The sequence below is a fragment of the Salmo salar genome, chromosome ssa05, assembly GCF_905237065.1.
Source record: "Salmo salar chromosome ssa05, Ssal_v3.1, whole genome shotgun sequence".
NCBI classification, from domain to species: Eukaryota; Metazoa; Chordata; class Actinopteri; order Salmoniformes; family Salmonidae; genus Salmo; species Salmo salar.
The window spans coordinates 45934410-45949283 of NC_059446.1; the positions used below are offsets into that span (position 1 = coordinate 45934410).

A 14874-nucleotide genomic window follows, 5' to 3' on the forward strand; every position below is an offset into this window, starting at 1 on the left:
TCTGTTTATCTAAACGCAGATTCCCGGTCGGAATATTATCGCTTTTTTATGAGAAAAATGGCATAAAAATTGATTTTAAACAGCGGTTGACATGCTTCAAAGTACGGTAATGGAATATTTAGAATTCTTTTGTCACGAATTGCGCCATGCTCGTCACCCTTATTTAGCCTTTAGGATAGTGTCTAGAACGCACGAACAAAACGCCGCTGTTTGGATATAACGATGGATTATTTTGGACCAAACCAACATTTGTTATTGAAGTAGAAGTCCTGGGAGTGCATTCTGACGAAGACAACAAAGGTAAGAACATTTTTCTTATAGTAAATCTGACTTTGATGAGTGCTAAACCTGCTGGGTGTCTAAATAGCTAGCCCTGTGATGCCAGGCTATCTACTGAGAATATTGCAAAATGTGCTTTCACCGAAAAGCTATTTTAAAATCGGACATATCGAGTGCATAGAGGAGTTCTGTATCTATAATTCTTAAAATAATTGTTATGCTTTTTGTGAACGTTTATCGTGAGTAATTTAGTAAATTCACCGGCAGTGTTCGGTGGGAATGCTAGTCACATGCTAGTCACATGCTAATGTAAAAAGCTGGTTTTTGATATAAATATGAACTTGATTGAACAAAACATGCATGTATTGTATAACATAATGTCCTAGGGTTGTCATCTGATGAAGATCATCAAAGGTTAGTGCTACATTTAGCTGTGGTTTGGGTTTATGTGACATTATATGTTAGCTTGAAAAATGGGTGTCTGATTATTTCTGGCTGGCTACTCTGCTGACATAATCTAATGTTTTGCTTTCGTTGTAAAGCCTTTTTGAAATCGGACAGTGTGGTTAGATTAATGAGAGTCTTATCTTTAAAATGGTGTAAAATAGTAATATTTTTGAAAAATTGAAGTAATAGCATATCTAAGGATTTGAATAACGCGCCACAGGATTCAACTGGCTGTTGAGTAGGTGGGACGCAAGCGTCCCACCTAGCCCATAGAGGTTAATGAAGCTGCCAGTAGATATTCCATAAAAAAATCAGCCGTCATTTACAACAACAATGTCTACACTGTATTTCTGATCAATTTGGTGTTATTTTAATGTACAAAAAAATACATATATTTTCAAAAACAAGGACATTTCTAAGTGACCGCAAACTTTTGAATGGTAGTGTATGTTTGTGAAATTTTATGGGCGGAGTTAGAGACTGATTTGTATTTGAAAGTTTAATTCTGTATTTGCACAACATCTCTTTTGTTTATGACTCACAACTTATATATTTACAAAATGTTGAGAGAAATCTACGTCCATAAAAAAAGAATGTGTGTTATAATTCATAGAAATTACAGTCAAGTAATAATAATACAAAATAGCATAGGTGTGTAAGATTAAACAAAGCACATTTTTATTAATCCATACATTGTCTCAAGAAGAATGTACAGTAAAATAGATGCATCAGCACTGATGTAAGTCTAGTTTTGGAATAGCTGTTGACTCTAGTGGCCACTTTGCATTGTACTGCAAGATATAAATCCAGCCCTAAAGCCAAGCATATCAAACCAACTTCTTTGCAATCAAGAAGTCTTTCAGTCTTTTTATTTGCCAAAATCCAACTGATAGTAGAACGGAAGTCTGCACAACAGCCCACCACAAAACTTTCCCATTGGTTTCTTCACTGATCTGACGGAAAGTCTCCTCTCTTTCCTGTGAATTAAAAAAGTAGTGGTGGATAGTTCATTTTGGACCATTCTTAGTTGAATAGGGCAGGCATAGTAGCTCAATGCAATATTTGTTGTCTTCATCAAACAATGCATCTGTAGTTCTGATCAAAATTCTAGTCTGCTTTGTTCAGAATTTTTGAAAATTACTCTTTCATAAAGTGTTTGTTTGTGATTATTTCCTATGTGTGTGATACTTTGCATTGTTGACAAGACTGTAGGGTTTACCCTCTGGAAGTCTTGCTGCCTGGTGATGTATAGGATCTGGTCCCTCAGGTGCTCCAGGCTGTACTCCATGTTCTGGACTGTGTCTTTGTGTATCTCAACACTGGGGTCAATGGAGTGCTCTCCCATCTGAACATCAAAATGAATCCTCTGCGATGGAGATATCAGAACATTGTTCAGTAATGGTTATGGAGCAGCAACAGAACTTACACAAATGACTGATGATTGGCTGAGAGAAATTGATGATAAAATTAAGTCTTGTTAGACTTCAGTGCAGCTTTTGACATTATCGATCATAGTCTGCTGCTGGAAAAACGTATGTGTTATGGCTTTACACCCCCTGCTATAAGGTTGATAAAGAGTTACTTGTCTAACAGAACACAGAGGGTGTTCTTTAATGGAAGCCTCTCAAACATAATCCAGGTAGAATCAGGAATTCCCCAGGGTAGCTGTTTAGGCCCCTTGCTTCTTTCAATCTTTACTAACGATATGCCACTGACTTTGAGTAAAGCCAGAGTGTCTATTGAGCAAGTTAAGATGACTAAACTGCTTGGAGTAACCCTGGATTGTAAACTGTCATGGTCAAAGCATATTGATACAACAATAGCTAGATGGTGAGAAGTCTGTCCATAATAAAGTGCTGCTCTGCGTTCTTAACAACACGATCAACAAGGCAGGTCCTATAGGCCCTAGTTTTGTCACACCTTGACTACTGTTCACCTTGACTACAGTCCCTGTAGCTCAGTTGGTAGAGCATGGTGTTTGCAATGCCAGGGTTGTGGGTTCGATTCCCACGGGGGGCCAGCACAGAAAAAAAATGTATGCATTCACTACTGTAAGTCGCTCTGGATAAGAGCATCTGCTAAATGACTAAAATGTAAATGTAAAATGTGGTCAGGTGCCACAAAAATGACTTAGGAAAATTGCAATTGGCTCAGAACGGGGCAGCACGGCTGGCCCTTGGATGTACACAGGGAGCTAATATTAATAATATGCATATCAATCTCTCCTGGCTCAAAGTGGAGGAGAGATTCACTTCATCATTCCTTGTATTTATGAGAGGTATTGACATGTTGAATGCTCCGAGCTGTCTGTCTGAACTACTGGCACACAGCTCGGACACCCATGCATACCCTACAAGACATGCCACAAGAGGTCTCTTCTCAGTCCCCAAGTCCAGAACAGACTATGGGAGGCACACAGTACTACATTGAGCTATGACTACATGGAACTCTATTCCACATCAAGTAACTGATGCAAGCAGTAAAATTTGATTTCAAAAACAGATAAAAAACACCTTATGGAACAGCTGGGACTGTGAAGCAAAAAAAAACATAGGCACAGACACATGCATACATACACGATAACATACGCACTATACACACACACACACACATGGATTTAGAACTGTAGATATGTGGTGGAGTAGGGGAATGAAGGGCACACAGTGTGTTCTAAAATCTGTGAATGTATTGTAATGTTTTTAAAATGGTATGAACTGCCTTAATTCTGCCTTGGCATCAGTTAATGGGATCCATAATAAATACAAACACAGTCCAGCAGACTCAGTGAATTCAAAGTATAAGTGTGGATGAACTAACCAGCCTTTCACTGGCGAAAACTGAAAACCTTGTTGAGTTGGACTGCATGCACAACCAATGCGGGCCAGAAGCATGGGATGTGAATGTGAATTTTCCAAATCTGCCATATCTTTTTTTCATCAGTATCTGGAACCAAAGAGGAGAAAAAGATGAAGAGTATGTTCTCTCTGTTTAAGGAATGGTTTTATGTAATCAGGACATGCAAACATATGTTTTTGTTTAGGGAGTGGGCTGGGTAGTAAACTGCTCTGTAAACCTACGTACATCATGGTTTGGATCTCGCACAGTGATAGTGAGGCCAAGATGAGGGGAGTTAAGGTTATTTTTTGCATCCCAATTCTCCAAAAGAAAATAACCTGAGAAAAAGACAACACAGACAGTATAAGGAAATATTCTAAGTGTTTTATTACAACTCAGTGTGCTTTAGATTGCTTGGGGTTAAACCATTATTACATAAACAGTAGAGGATTTTGCAAATTGAAACTCCCTCTCCAGATGTAAATACTACTAGAATATCAAATTTCAAATGCCTCCTGGATGACTTCATCATGATCTCTGCTAATCCATTGAACTGTTTTGTGTTTTTCTGATAGGTGGCTAAGATACAGCACAGTGAAATTCAACCATGCAGAACAATGTCCTCTTTTCCAACTGCCCATAGAACTCACCTGTGACCAGCATGTCGCCTGGAATCTCCTCAATGAGGCATTTCTCCTCCTGCTCACCCAGATCAAAGTACATAGCAGCCGTCAGCACTAGGTAACACAGCATCCACAGCCCAATGCCCCTCACATTCATTTTGACATACAAGATGTGACAAACTAAAATTAATATAATAAGCCTTATGGTTGCTCGTGTGCAGGTGACTCTGGTGTGAAAACTGACACCTGCTGTTGCTGCGACTGACCATCCAAACTGTGAGTTTGAGGGGGTATCCAAGGCCAACAGAGAAACTGATAGGCCTGGCCAGTAGTAGAAGCCTACATGTATTGATAAAGAAACATGAAATAGTTCACTTATTAACTAATGTTCACTGTACCATCGTGAAACCTACTCGCAAAGACTGTCATTCATCAAAAGCCAAGAATCTGTCTTTCTCTTTTTCCTCTTACTTTTCCCAGTAATTTTCCATCAGTTGTCATTGGTTTGAATTAAGACCAATTTGAGAAACAACCAGGAATAAATATGAAGCGAAAGCCACCAATGGCCAAGATGTAGGTTATGCTATTGCTTAGAATTTCTGGAGTCAGTTTATTTCTCTGGTTTTCTGTAGCTTAGGGGTTTTCTAGGAAATAGCTCACTTGTGCTACATTGTAATTGACACTTTGTCATTATCTTATCATGGGACATGGCTTGATACAGTATGTCAGGTATGACTTATGAAAGCTTTGGCATATATAGCAAATGACGTCAATGAGTAACAAAGCTTTTGATGAAAGGGACACTCCTTTGAGATCAGTGTGTTTCATAGCCCTATTTTATGCTGTGGTATAATGTGTTGCATAGCCCTATTTTATGCTGTGGTGTATGTTGTGTTGCATGATTTATTATGTTAATTGTATGTTATATTTTAGCTTTACATCAATCAAAAATAAAATTACAATCGGCTTACATGTATTTACAGTTTTTTGGACTTACATACAGACACACATATTAATTCAGCAATTTCTCTCTGATTACCTCAATGGCACGATCGAGTATGGTATTTCTACTGCTTGATACTGTACAGGTCAAAATCCTGTAAATAAATATATTCTCTGTAGTAGAGATCATCAAGGAAAACAATGCTTTATTTGTAAACACTTCAATGCACATTGTTTAGGACAGTAGTTGTAATTGAACTGCATCTTACAATGCAATTCTGAACTCCAATCTGGTCTATTGCAAGTAATGGATCCATTGAAGCACCATGATTTCCATGTTCTCTGAGGTTTTGGCAACTCTTAGGCTTGACTGCCTTATCATCTTTAACTTATGATTCATTCTCCATTTGCAGACTAATGGCTAGCTACCACAGATAACCCAATGACGTAGGGGAACATCAATCACAAGGAGGAACTAGGCCTATGGGGAAAGTTTCAAGACAACCTCTTCATTCCTCTGGCTTCCCAATAATTGCCTGTCTGTGACCCATTTATAAATCTTTCCCAGTCAGTGGTGGCTGGTGCCACTTTAAATTGAAGGACATGCTCATAGTAATACCTGGAATGGAGTTAATGGAACAGCATCAAAAACATGGTGTCCAAGTGTTTGATACCGTTCCATCTATTCCATTCCAGCCATTACTATGAGCATTACTCCCTTCACCACCCTCCGCTGTTCCCAGTGAATACACTAGGAGGCCCAGAGAGAAAAGGGTCAATCTTTACAGCTTGGGCTTCTCCAGTGGAGATGACGGACGTATCTTTCATCGTCTTGTATGGCCTCTTCTTTTCTGTTTCTTACTCCTGCCGGCCAGACATAAGCAGTTGTTAGAGATGGATTTCTTCTCGTTTTCCAGTGGGAGGCAGACTACCCCATTGTTAGCTGGTTGTAGGTGGATGTAGCGTGTTCTGTTGCGCACACCTGAGTCTCCGCATTTGCCTTTGCAAAGTGTCTGTAGGGTGACCATACAGACACCTCACAGTCCAGAGGGGTGGAATCTAGTGGGAAGGACACCAGGGACTCTGTTAGCAATATCCATGAAGACATTATTTTAGCAAACACTTGAATTGCAAGAGCCCAGATACAAGAGACCTGGAACACTTGAGCATGCAGCAAGCAGTAAGGGGTGATATGAATTCAGTGAGCCTTCTTCCAGCCAAGCTCTAGGGCCCCTCTGTGTGTGTGTGTGTGTGTGTGTGTGTGTGTGTGTGTGTGTGTGTGTGTGTGTGTGTGTGTGTGTGTGTGTGTGTGTGTGTGTGTGTGTGGTCTGTTAATTAAGAGTTATAGTATGCCACACACGGATATGCCCTCAGGCATAGGTTAAAAGGACTGATTCAGCTAAGCCACCCAACACCATTTTATATAAAAGGGGAAGACTTGATTTATTGGCTGGTACTAAACTTTAAGTACATTTTCTGAAAAACAGATCAAATATTTCTATAATATTTCCAACTGCTATGTAAAATATAGCTGTAATACTGGCGAAAACATGACATGTTTGGTATACATTAGGAACTCCTGTTTGGTATACTCAGGGTATGCTTTTGTGTATCGAAAGCTCTTATGTAGCTGTACATTCCTGGCTAATGTGGCTATATTGCAGTTTAAGTCTGGATGGACCTTTATTGAATAATTCAATTAGAATAACTTGACTTTGTATGTTTTTTAAATCATGTGATTTGCCAAGCCCCCACCTACAAAGTTATGACCTTGTAAAATGTTTATCTATCACAGAATGAGGCTTTTTGGATAATTAGAAAAGCAGAAGGATGGAACATGGAAATAAAAGCAAGGCTCGAGTTGACATCTTATTTTGGTTCCATTACTAACACTCCGAACGTGCTGAGTGGCAGGAAACTTCCAATGCCTTTGGCCTCCTGTTTGTTGCCTGGTTGCCATGGGTTCAGAGGACCAGCACTTGCTGACTCCATCTCAATGCTGTTGCACAATGGATCCGATTTACTACAGATTTCCTCTTTATGTTTTGCCAGATGGCCAGCACCAATTCTTTGCTCTCTCCTTTCATTTTAACAGTGCTAAATTTGAGAAATCTTGGATCATAATATTTATTATGGGGGTTTTTTTTTCGATCAGAGGGGTAGGATTGGAAGAGATCCAATAGATATTTGTTTCTTACATGTGTCTTGATTACTTATGAGAGAGTCCTTAATCTCATTGCCAGTCTAGTTGAACAGGGTGGGCTCCATGAGTATGCTGAAGATCTGGTTGCTGTTGATCTTTGTCAGGGTGACCTTGCCCATGGGGGGCAGATTCTTCAGACGGGGGTAATAGAATGAGTTGGCAGGATGGTTTGGAGAAGATGACGTTATCTGGAAAGGACAAAATCAAGTTGAGTTGTCAAAATCACTTCTGGTATTGATTACCGAAGCTGATAGTATCACTATCATACAGTACCAACATGATGATGAACCATGGGCTCTTTTAGATTTACCTGTGTGACTTTGTCCTGAGGAATGGTCTCAAAGTTGGGAGAGGAAAAGGTGAAGCCGCTGTCAGTGCCTGCATCGTAGGGGTACAGCTCCAGTGTAATGCTCTCCTTCCAATGGTCTCCTTCACAAAGGTTAAAGCTGTCTACTCCCAGGAACCAGTCTGAGCTGGGAACTATCCGCACTACGAAGGACAGCTGGGGAGAGAGAAAGGAGTAGTATGGGTTATGTGGACATTTCTAGTAGTCCACCTAATAGAAAACTCAAATTTGGTGAGAAAGTTGAAGGATCGGCAATCTCGATCTGCACCGCATTAATCCTTGCTCTCATGTCTTTCCGGAGCTTTCCTCAACTAAAGAGTTTTCTTTGCTGACATAGTTATGCATCTTTTATAGGATACCTGGAGGGCAATAATAAGAAACTTTAACTGGTCCCAAATGCAGACTCTGAATGCTGTTTTTTATGGTTGTTAGCTTTGGGACATAAAGATGAGAGTTTGCAAATAAACCGCAAACATGAATCTTAGGTATAACTACTGGGACACTCTTAAAAACCTTTTAAATTAGAAGTTGGCACAACATTTTGAATATGTTGTGTAGGCTTAACATCTCTCTATATAAAAGATGTAAGAGTAATCTCTCTATGACAGTATACTTCATTTCTGGCATAGTCTAGAAAAGACAAACCTTGAGAAAGGTTCTTCCAAGTAAACAGGTGCACATTGAGAAATTATATTAGATAGATAGACATTGAGAAAGGTATATTAGATAGATATGAGATTTATTTTAGACACAGTCAGTATTTTAGACACAGTCAGGTCCATAAGTATTTGGACAGTGATACAATTTGCATTATGTTGGCTCTGTACTCCACGACATTGTATTTGAAAGGAAACAGTCAAGATGTGCTTTAAGTGTAGACTGTCATCTTTAATTTAAGGGTTTGGTGAAAATTATTGTATGAACCGTGTAGGAATTACAACCATTTTTATTCATAACCCCCCAATTTTTGGGTCTCAAAAGTAATTGGACAAATTAACATAATCATTAATGAAATTATGAGTTGTCTTCAGTTCCTGCTTCTTGGGGCGTTTTGCCTTCAGCAAGTGAAATGCATGCTCAATTGGATTCAAGTCAGGTGATTGACTTTGTCCATTGCAGAACATTCATTCCACTTCTTTGCCTTGAAAAAGTATTGGGTTAGTTTCGCAGTATGATTTGGGTCATTGTCCATCTGCACTGTGAAGTGCCATCCAACGAGTTTTGAAGCATTTGGTTGAATCTGAGCAGATAATATATCCCTAAACACTTTAGAATTAATCCTGCTACTTTTGTCAGCAGTCACATCATCAATAAATAAAAGGAAACCAGTTCCATTGGCAGCCATACATGCACGCACCATAACACTACCTCCAACATGCTTCACAGATGAGGTTGTATGCTTCGGATCATGAGCAGTTCCTTCCCTTCTCTTCCCATCATTCTGGTACACGTTGATCTTTGTCTCATCTGTCCATAGGATGTTGTTCCAGAACTGTACAGCCTTTTTTAGATGTTTTTTGACAAACTCTAATCTGGTCTTCCTGTTTTTGAGGCTTACCAATGGTTTACATCTTGTGGTAAACCCTCTGTATTTACTCTGGTGAATTCTTCTCTTGACTATTGACTGACACATATATGCCTACCTCTTGGAGTGTATTCTTGATCTGGCTAACTGTTGTGAAGGGGTTTTCTTCACCAGGGAAAGAATTCTTCTGTCATCCACCACAGTTGTTTTCCGTGGTCTTTCGGGCCTTTTGGTGTTCCTGAGCTCACCAGTGTGTTTTTTTGTTTTAAGAATGTACCACATAGTTGATTTGGCCACACCTAATGTTTTTGCTCTGTCTCTGATGGGTTTGTTTTGATTTTTCAGCCTAATGATGGCTTGCTTCACTGGCAGTGACAGTTCTTTGGACTTCATATTGAGGGTTAACAGCAACAGATTGAAAATGCCACACTTGAAATCAACTCTAGACCTTTTATCTGCTTACTTGTAAATTAACTAATGAGGGAATAACACACCTGGCCATGGAACAGCTGAGCAGCCAATTGTCCCATTACTTTTGGTCCCTTAAAAAGGGTGGGGACCACACATAAAAAGTGATGTAATTCCTACACTGTTCAATCTGATTTGGATGTAAATACCCTCAAATTAAAGCTGAAAGTCTGCACTTTCAGCTCATATTTGTTATTTAATTTCAACTCCAATATGCTGTGGTAGACAGATAAAATAATAATAACTTGGTCAATGTCCAAATATCTATGGACCTGACTGTAGATATTGAAAGCTGTGTGAAGGTTGAGAAACTTACGAAAGAGTGCCTTGCGAAGACATCGAACTCTGAGGTCATCTGGCCCGTTCCCCCGACCACAGCTGGAGTGGAGAACAGCCCGTAGACACTCTGGATGTTTTCCCCAGCCGCCCCCACCTCCTTCATCAGAGTCCAGGCCTCGTCCTTCTCAGAGAACTCCCTTACCCCGTTGCTGGCAAACTCATTTCGCTGCCAAATATGATAGTCTGAACTGTGGGTCACCCCTGGAATGGAGGAATCACACATTGCAATATATTACCTTCTTTCCTCATGTTTGTCTTTCAGGTTCTGATCTGCACCACTTGAATGGGCAACCAACCACACTCTCTCTGTGTTGGTTTAAAGTAAGTGGGCCATATGATTAAGGAGGAAATCATTTTTGCCTCAACTTTTCCACAGCACCAGACTGAAACTCACATGTAGCCTAAACCCAGTGCAACAATAATAGACAGAGTTAAATGGGAAGTAGGTCCGATTCAGACTTGAAATCAACTTAGATGTCTATATTAATAACAGCACTAAGAGAATCCTAAGGTGTTTGCAGTCCATCTATGATCTGCATTCTTTTTACGATCATTTGTCTTCATTCATTATTATTGTACTTGAAATTGTCGAGTGGAAAGCCTTCCCAGAAGAGTGGAGGCTGTTATAGCACCAAAGGGGGGACCAACTCCATATTAATGGCCATGATTTTGGAATGAGATGTTGGACCAGCAGGTGTCCACATACTTTTGATAGTGTATCAATCAAAGTCTAGTAATATATACAGTAGGCATCATCAAGTCTCTGACAATTCACATGTTTTTGCATTCATTAATATAAATAAGCTAATGCGATTAGGGACATCATAGAACACTTGTTCACTGCATTAAGATAGACATTGAGAAAGGTATATTATATAAAGTTGAAGTCAGAAGTTTACATACACCTTAGCCAAATACATTTAAACTCAGTTTTTCACAATTCTTGACATTTAATCCTAATAGAAATTCCCTGTCTTAGGTCAGTTAGGATCACCACCTTATTTTAAGAAAGTGAAATGTCAGAATGATAGTAGAGAGAATAATTTATTTCAGCTTATATTTCTTTCATCACATTCCCAGTGGGTCAGATGTTTACATACACTTAATTAGTATTTGGTAGCATTGCCTTTAAATTGTTTAACTTGAGTCAAACGATTTTGGGTAGCCTTCCACAAGCTTCCCACAATAAGTTTGGTGAATTTTTGCCCATTCCTCCTGACAAAGCTGGTGTAACTGAGTCAGGTTTGTAGGCCTCCTTGCTCGCACACACTTTTTCAGTTCTGCCAGGGCTGTGATGGCCACTCCAATACCTTGACTTTGTTGTCCTTAAGCCATTTTGCCACAAGTTTGGAAGACCCATTTGGAAGACCCATTTGCAACCAAGCTTTTAACTTCCTGACTGATGTCTTGAGATGTTGCTTCAATACATCCACATAATTTTCCTCCCTCATGATGCCATCTATTTTGTGAAGTGCACCAGTACCTCCTGAAGCAAAGCACCCCCACAACATGATGCTGCCACCCCCGTGCTTCACGGTTTAGATGGTCTTCTTCGTCTGGCAAGCCTCCCCCTTTTTCCTCCAAACATAACGATGGTCATTATGGCCAAACAGTTATTTTTGTTTCATCAGACCAGAGAACATTTCTCCAAAAAGTACGATCTTTGTCCCCATGTGCAGTTGCAAAGCGTAGTCTGGCTTTTTTTATGGTGGTTTTGGAGCAGTCGCTTCTTCCTTGCTGAGCTGCCTTTCAGGTTATGTCAATACAGGACTCGTTTTACTGTGGATATAGATACTTTTCTACCCATTTCCTCCAGCATCTTCACAAGGTCCTTTGCTGTTGTTCTGGGATTGATTTGCACTTTTTGCACCAAAGTACGTTTAACTCTAGGAGACAGAACGCGTCTCCTTCCTGAGCGGTATGACGGCTGCGTGGTCCCATGGTGTTTATACTTGCGTACTATTGTTTATACAGATGAACGTGGTACCTTCAGGCATTTGGAAATTGCTCCCAAGGATGAACCAGACTTGTGGAGGTCTACAATTGTTTTTTTCTGAGGTCTTGTCTGACTTCTTTTGATTTTCCCATGTCAAGCAAAGAGGCACTGAGTTTGAAGGTAGGCCTTGAAATACATCCACAGGTACACCTCCAAATGGCTCAAATGATGTCAATTAGCCTATCAGAAGCTTCTAAAGCCATAATTTTCTGGAATTTCCCAAGCTGTTTAAAGGCACAGTCAACTTAGTGTATGTAAACTTCTGACCCACTGGAATTGTGATACAGTATTGAAATAATCTGTCTGTAAACAATTGTTGGTAAAATTACTTGTGTCATGCACAAAGTAGATGTCTTGCCAAAACTATAGCTTGCTAACAAGAAATTTGTGGAGTGGTTGAAAAACGAGTTTTAATGACTCCAACCTAAGTGTGTCAACTTCCGACTTCAACTGTAGATGCATGCTTCTCAGATCCTCACTACACAAACATCAATTTGACATTCAGTAAGGCAGTGATTAAGAAGAGAGAGAGAGGAGTACTTACTGAGTTTGCAGATACAGATGAGTTTTCCATTGAAGTTGAGGAGTGAAGTGTAGAGGAGAGGAGAGCTGCAGAGGACACCACCTGTGCCTGGGCTGTCGTGAGAAGGGACTGCTAGACCTGAATGCTTCCCACAGCTATTTATGCCTTCCAGAGGTTCCCTCAGTCAAACAATATCAACAACCCCTGCCCTGACCCCCTCCCAGCACCACTGATGCATGCAGCATGCTCCATATTAGCTCTCCCTCCCGCCCTCCTCCCAGGCTGAGTTAGTAGTTAGAAACGGGGTGATCGTTTTTTATACAAGGGTCTACTCTACAGTGTGCATGGAGCTGGAGCAGGGACCACGGCTGCCTGTGCAGGACCTCTTAGTTTCTTAGGAAAGCAGAGTGGTGGGGGAAGTGGCTTGGGCGGTAGACAGCTTGGCAAAGGGATAGGGAAGGGGAGGCAGCCTGAGCCGGCAGCCCTTCTATCCCACATACAAGCTAAGAGCTCCAGCCTGCTGCTGTAATTGCTCCACATGCTCATGTTTCACCTCCACAGCTCCTACTGCTGCTGCCGTTCCCCTCCCACTCCCACTCGCCTGCTCTATAACTCTGATACAAGGGTTGTTTGTGAGATTCTGTTGATTAAGTTCCAGAAGTTCAATTAGAAGTGCACGTGCAGTATATATTCTGTCATGAAATTTTGCAAGCAACCAATTTATGTCATATCGTTGTGAGTGAGGTAAGTTAACTGATTATCAATATATCCAATTGTACCATATCCATACTGTATTTTAATTATGGCAAGGTCAAAAGTAATGTGCATTGTCTGCTAAAACTAACACTTTGGTGAAACATATGTAGCCTTATGTTTTACAGGAACTAGTAAATACCGAAGTCAAACATAGTGTGACTGCAGATGTAGGGCAGAAGTGGCAGAGGCAAGTTTGCCAAAATGTCTACCGAAAGAAAGGAGAGCCTACAAAGTGTTGTATTGTCCACTGCAGCCATATGAGGTCACAGCGCCATGGCCCTCTGGCTGTGAGAGTGGTTGAGAGACCCTTAGAGGGGCCTCCCCACAACCACACACCACCAACACCTGGACAAAATAACATTGACATCCCTTTGACACGTTTCTCTTTCTCCCTACAGCACCAAACCTCTCCCTTAGGGCTCGTTAGGCAATAATCACCTTCAATTTTCGAGTGTAATTTCCTTGTTATGTTACTTCCATCAAAATATCAAGCCTCAGCCATCTTGACGGTAATGGACGCTACAGACAGGCAGCAGGTGGGACATACATGTTGGCCCTTTTTTATTTTTAAACGTCTGCCAAAGTTGTAAAATCCTATACAACTTGCTCAATAAGAATCTCAACTTCTCTGTAAGCTCTTTTTCTCTGCCTACTTGTGTTCTTTTCAATCTATGTTTGAATAAGCCTCTGTTCCAGTGATGTTCTGTGTATTCAGAATAGCAGTTTTGAGACAGAGATATGAGAGTTTATGTCGTTAAGCTCCTTCAACCTTTTTGCATTGGTTGAGCCAATGTGAAAGAAACCTGTTAGGGATAGGGGGCAGTATTTTCACGGCCGGATGAAAAAAAACGTACCTGATTTAAACTGGTTACTACTCTTGCCCAGAAACGAGAATATGCATATTATTAGTAGATTTGGATGGAAAACACTCTGAAGTTTCTAGAACTGTTTGAATGGTGTCTGTGAGTATAACAGAACTCATATGGCAGGAAAAACCTGAGAAGATTTCAAGCAGGAAGTGGCCTGTCTGAGAATTTGTAGTTCTTCTTTCTAGTCCCTTTCGAAACTACAGTGTCTGTGGGGTTATGTAGCACTTTCTAAGGCTTCCACTGGCTCTCTAAAGCCTTCAGAAAGCAGATTGAGGCGTCTCCAGTCGCTGGGCAGAGTATAGTAGGTCAGTTTGTCAGTGGTCTGCCTGGTGACAAAGAGATTGGATATGCGCGGTCCCGTGACCATGCTGTTTTTTCTTTTCCTCTTTGAATGAATACACTATTGTCCGGTTGGAATATTATCGCTATTTTACGAGAAAAATACTATGAAAATTGATTTTAAACAGCGCTTGACATGCTTCTAAGTACGGTAAAGGAACATTTAGATTTTTTTTGTCTTGAAATGCGCTCGCGCGTTACCCTTTGGATAGTGATCTGAACGCATGAACAAAGCGGAGGTATTAGGACATAACTATGGATTATTTGGAACAAAAACAACATTTCTTGTGGAAGTAGCAGTCCTGGGAGTGCATTCTGACGAAGATCAGCAAAGGTTTTTTTATAGCATGTGATGTTCAGAACTAGCATACCCACCGAACTACT

General features: G+C 40.4%; 2 protein-coding genes across 2 annotated transcripts; both read right to left on the reverse strand.

The window, feature by feature from the left end:
* Positions 1-1382: 1382 nt before the first annotated feature.
* Positions 1383-4490, reverse strand: si:ch211-255i20.3 (transmembrane emp24 domain-containing protein 11). The gene is made up of 5 exons (XM_014200146.2): positions 4212-4490; positions 3808-3899; positions 3544-3669; positions 1946-2092; positions 1383-1703 (listed from the first exon to the last, which is right to left on the reverse strand). Exons 1-5 carry the CDS (start codon positions 4339-4341, stop codon positions 1554-1556), a joined length of 645 nt encoding a protein of 214 aa, XP_014055621.1. The 5' UTR covers positions 4342-4490; the 3' UTR covers positions 1383-1553.
* An 816-nt stretch (positions 4491-5306) lies between these two features.
* On the reverse strand, positions 5307-12878 carry LOC106604971 (spondin-2). The gene is made up of 5 exons (XM_045718269.1): positions 12548-12878; positions 9985-10208; positions 7640-7831; positions 7325-7517; positions 5307-6185 (listed from the first exon to the last, which is right to left on the reverse strand). The coding sequence occupies exons 2-4, from the start codon at positions 10108-10110 to the stop codon at positions 7371-7373; spliced, it is 465 nt and encodes a 154-aa protein (XP_045574225.1). The 5' UTR covers positions 10111-10208; positions 12548-12878; the 3' UTR covers positions 5307-6185; positions 7325-7370.
* Between the last annotated feature and the right edge of the window lie 1996 nt (positions 12879-14874).

Bases quoted from the DNA above. Each gene is read 5' to 3' on its own strand.
- si:ch211-255i20.3 (XM_014200146.2), bottom strand. From the start codon at position 4,341: ATGAATGTGAGGGGCATTGGGCTGTGGATGCTGTGTTACCTAGTGCTG. The intron at 3,900-4,211 runs GTGAGTTCTATG...TCTTTTTCTCAG, and splicing joins AGGCGACATGCTGGTCACAG to GTTATTTTCTTTTGGAGAAT. The intron at 1,704-1,945 runs GTAAACCCTACA...TTTAATTCACAG, and splicing joins GGCAGCAAGACTTCCAGAGG to GAAAGAGAGGAGACTTTCCG.
- LOC106604971 (XM_045718269.1), bottom strand. From the start codon at position 10,110: ATGAAGGAGGTGGGGGCGGCTGGGGAAAACATCCAGAGTGTCTACGGG. The intron at 7,832-9,984 runs GTAAGTTTCTCA...CTCTCTCCCCAG, and splicing joins TCTTCGCAAGGCACTCTTTC to CTGTCCTTCGTAGTGCGGAT. The intron at 7,518-7,639 runs GTAAATCTAAAA...TGTCCTTTCCAG, and splicing joins CTCAGGACAAAGTCACACAG to ATAACGTCATCTTCTCCAAA.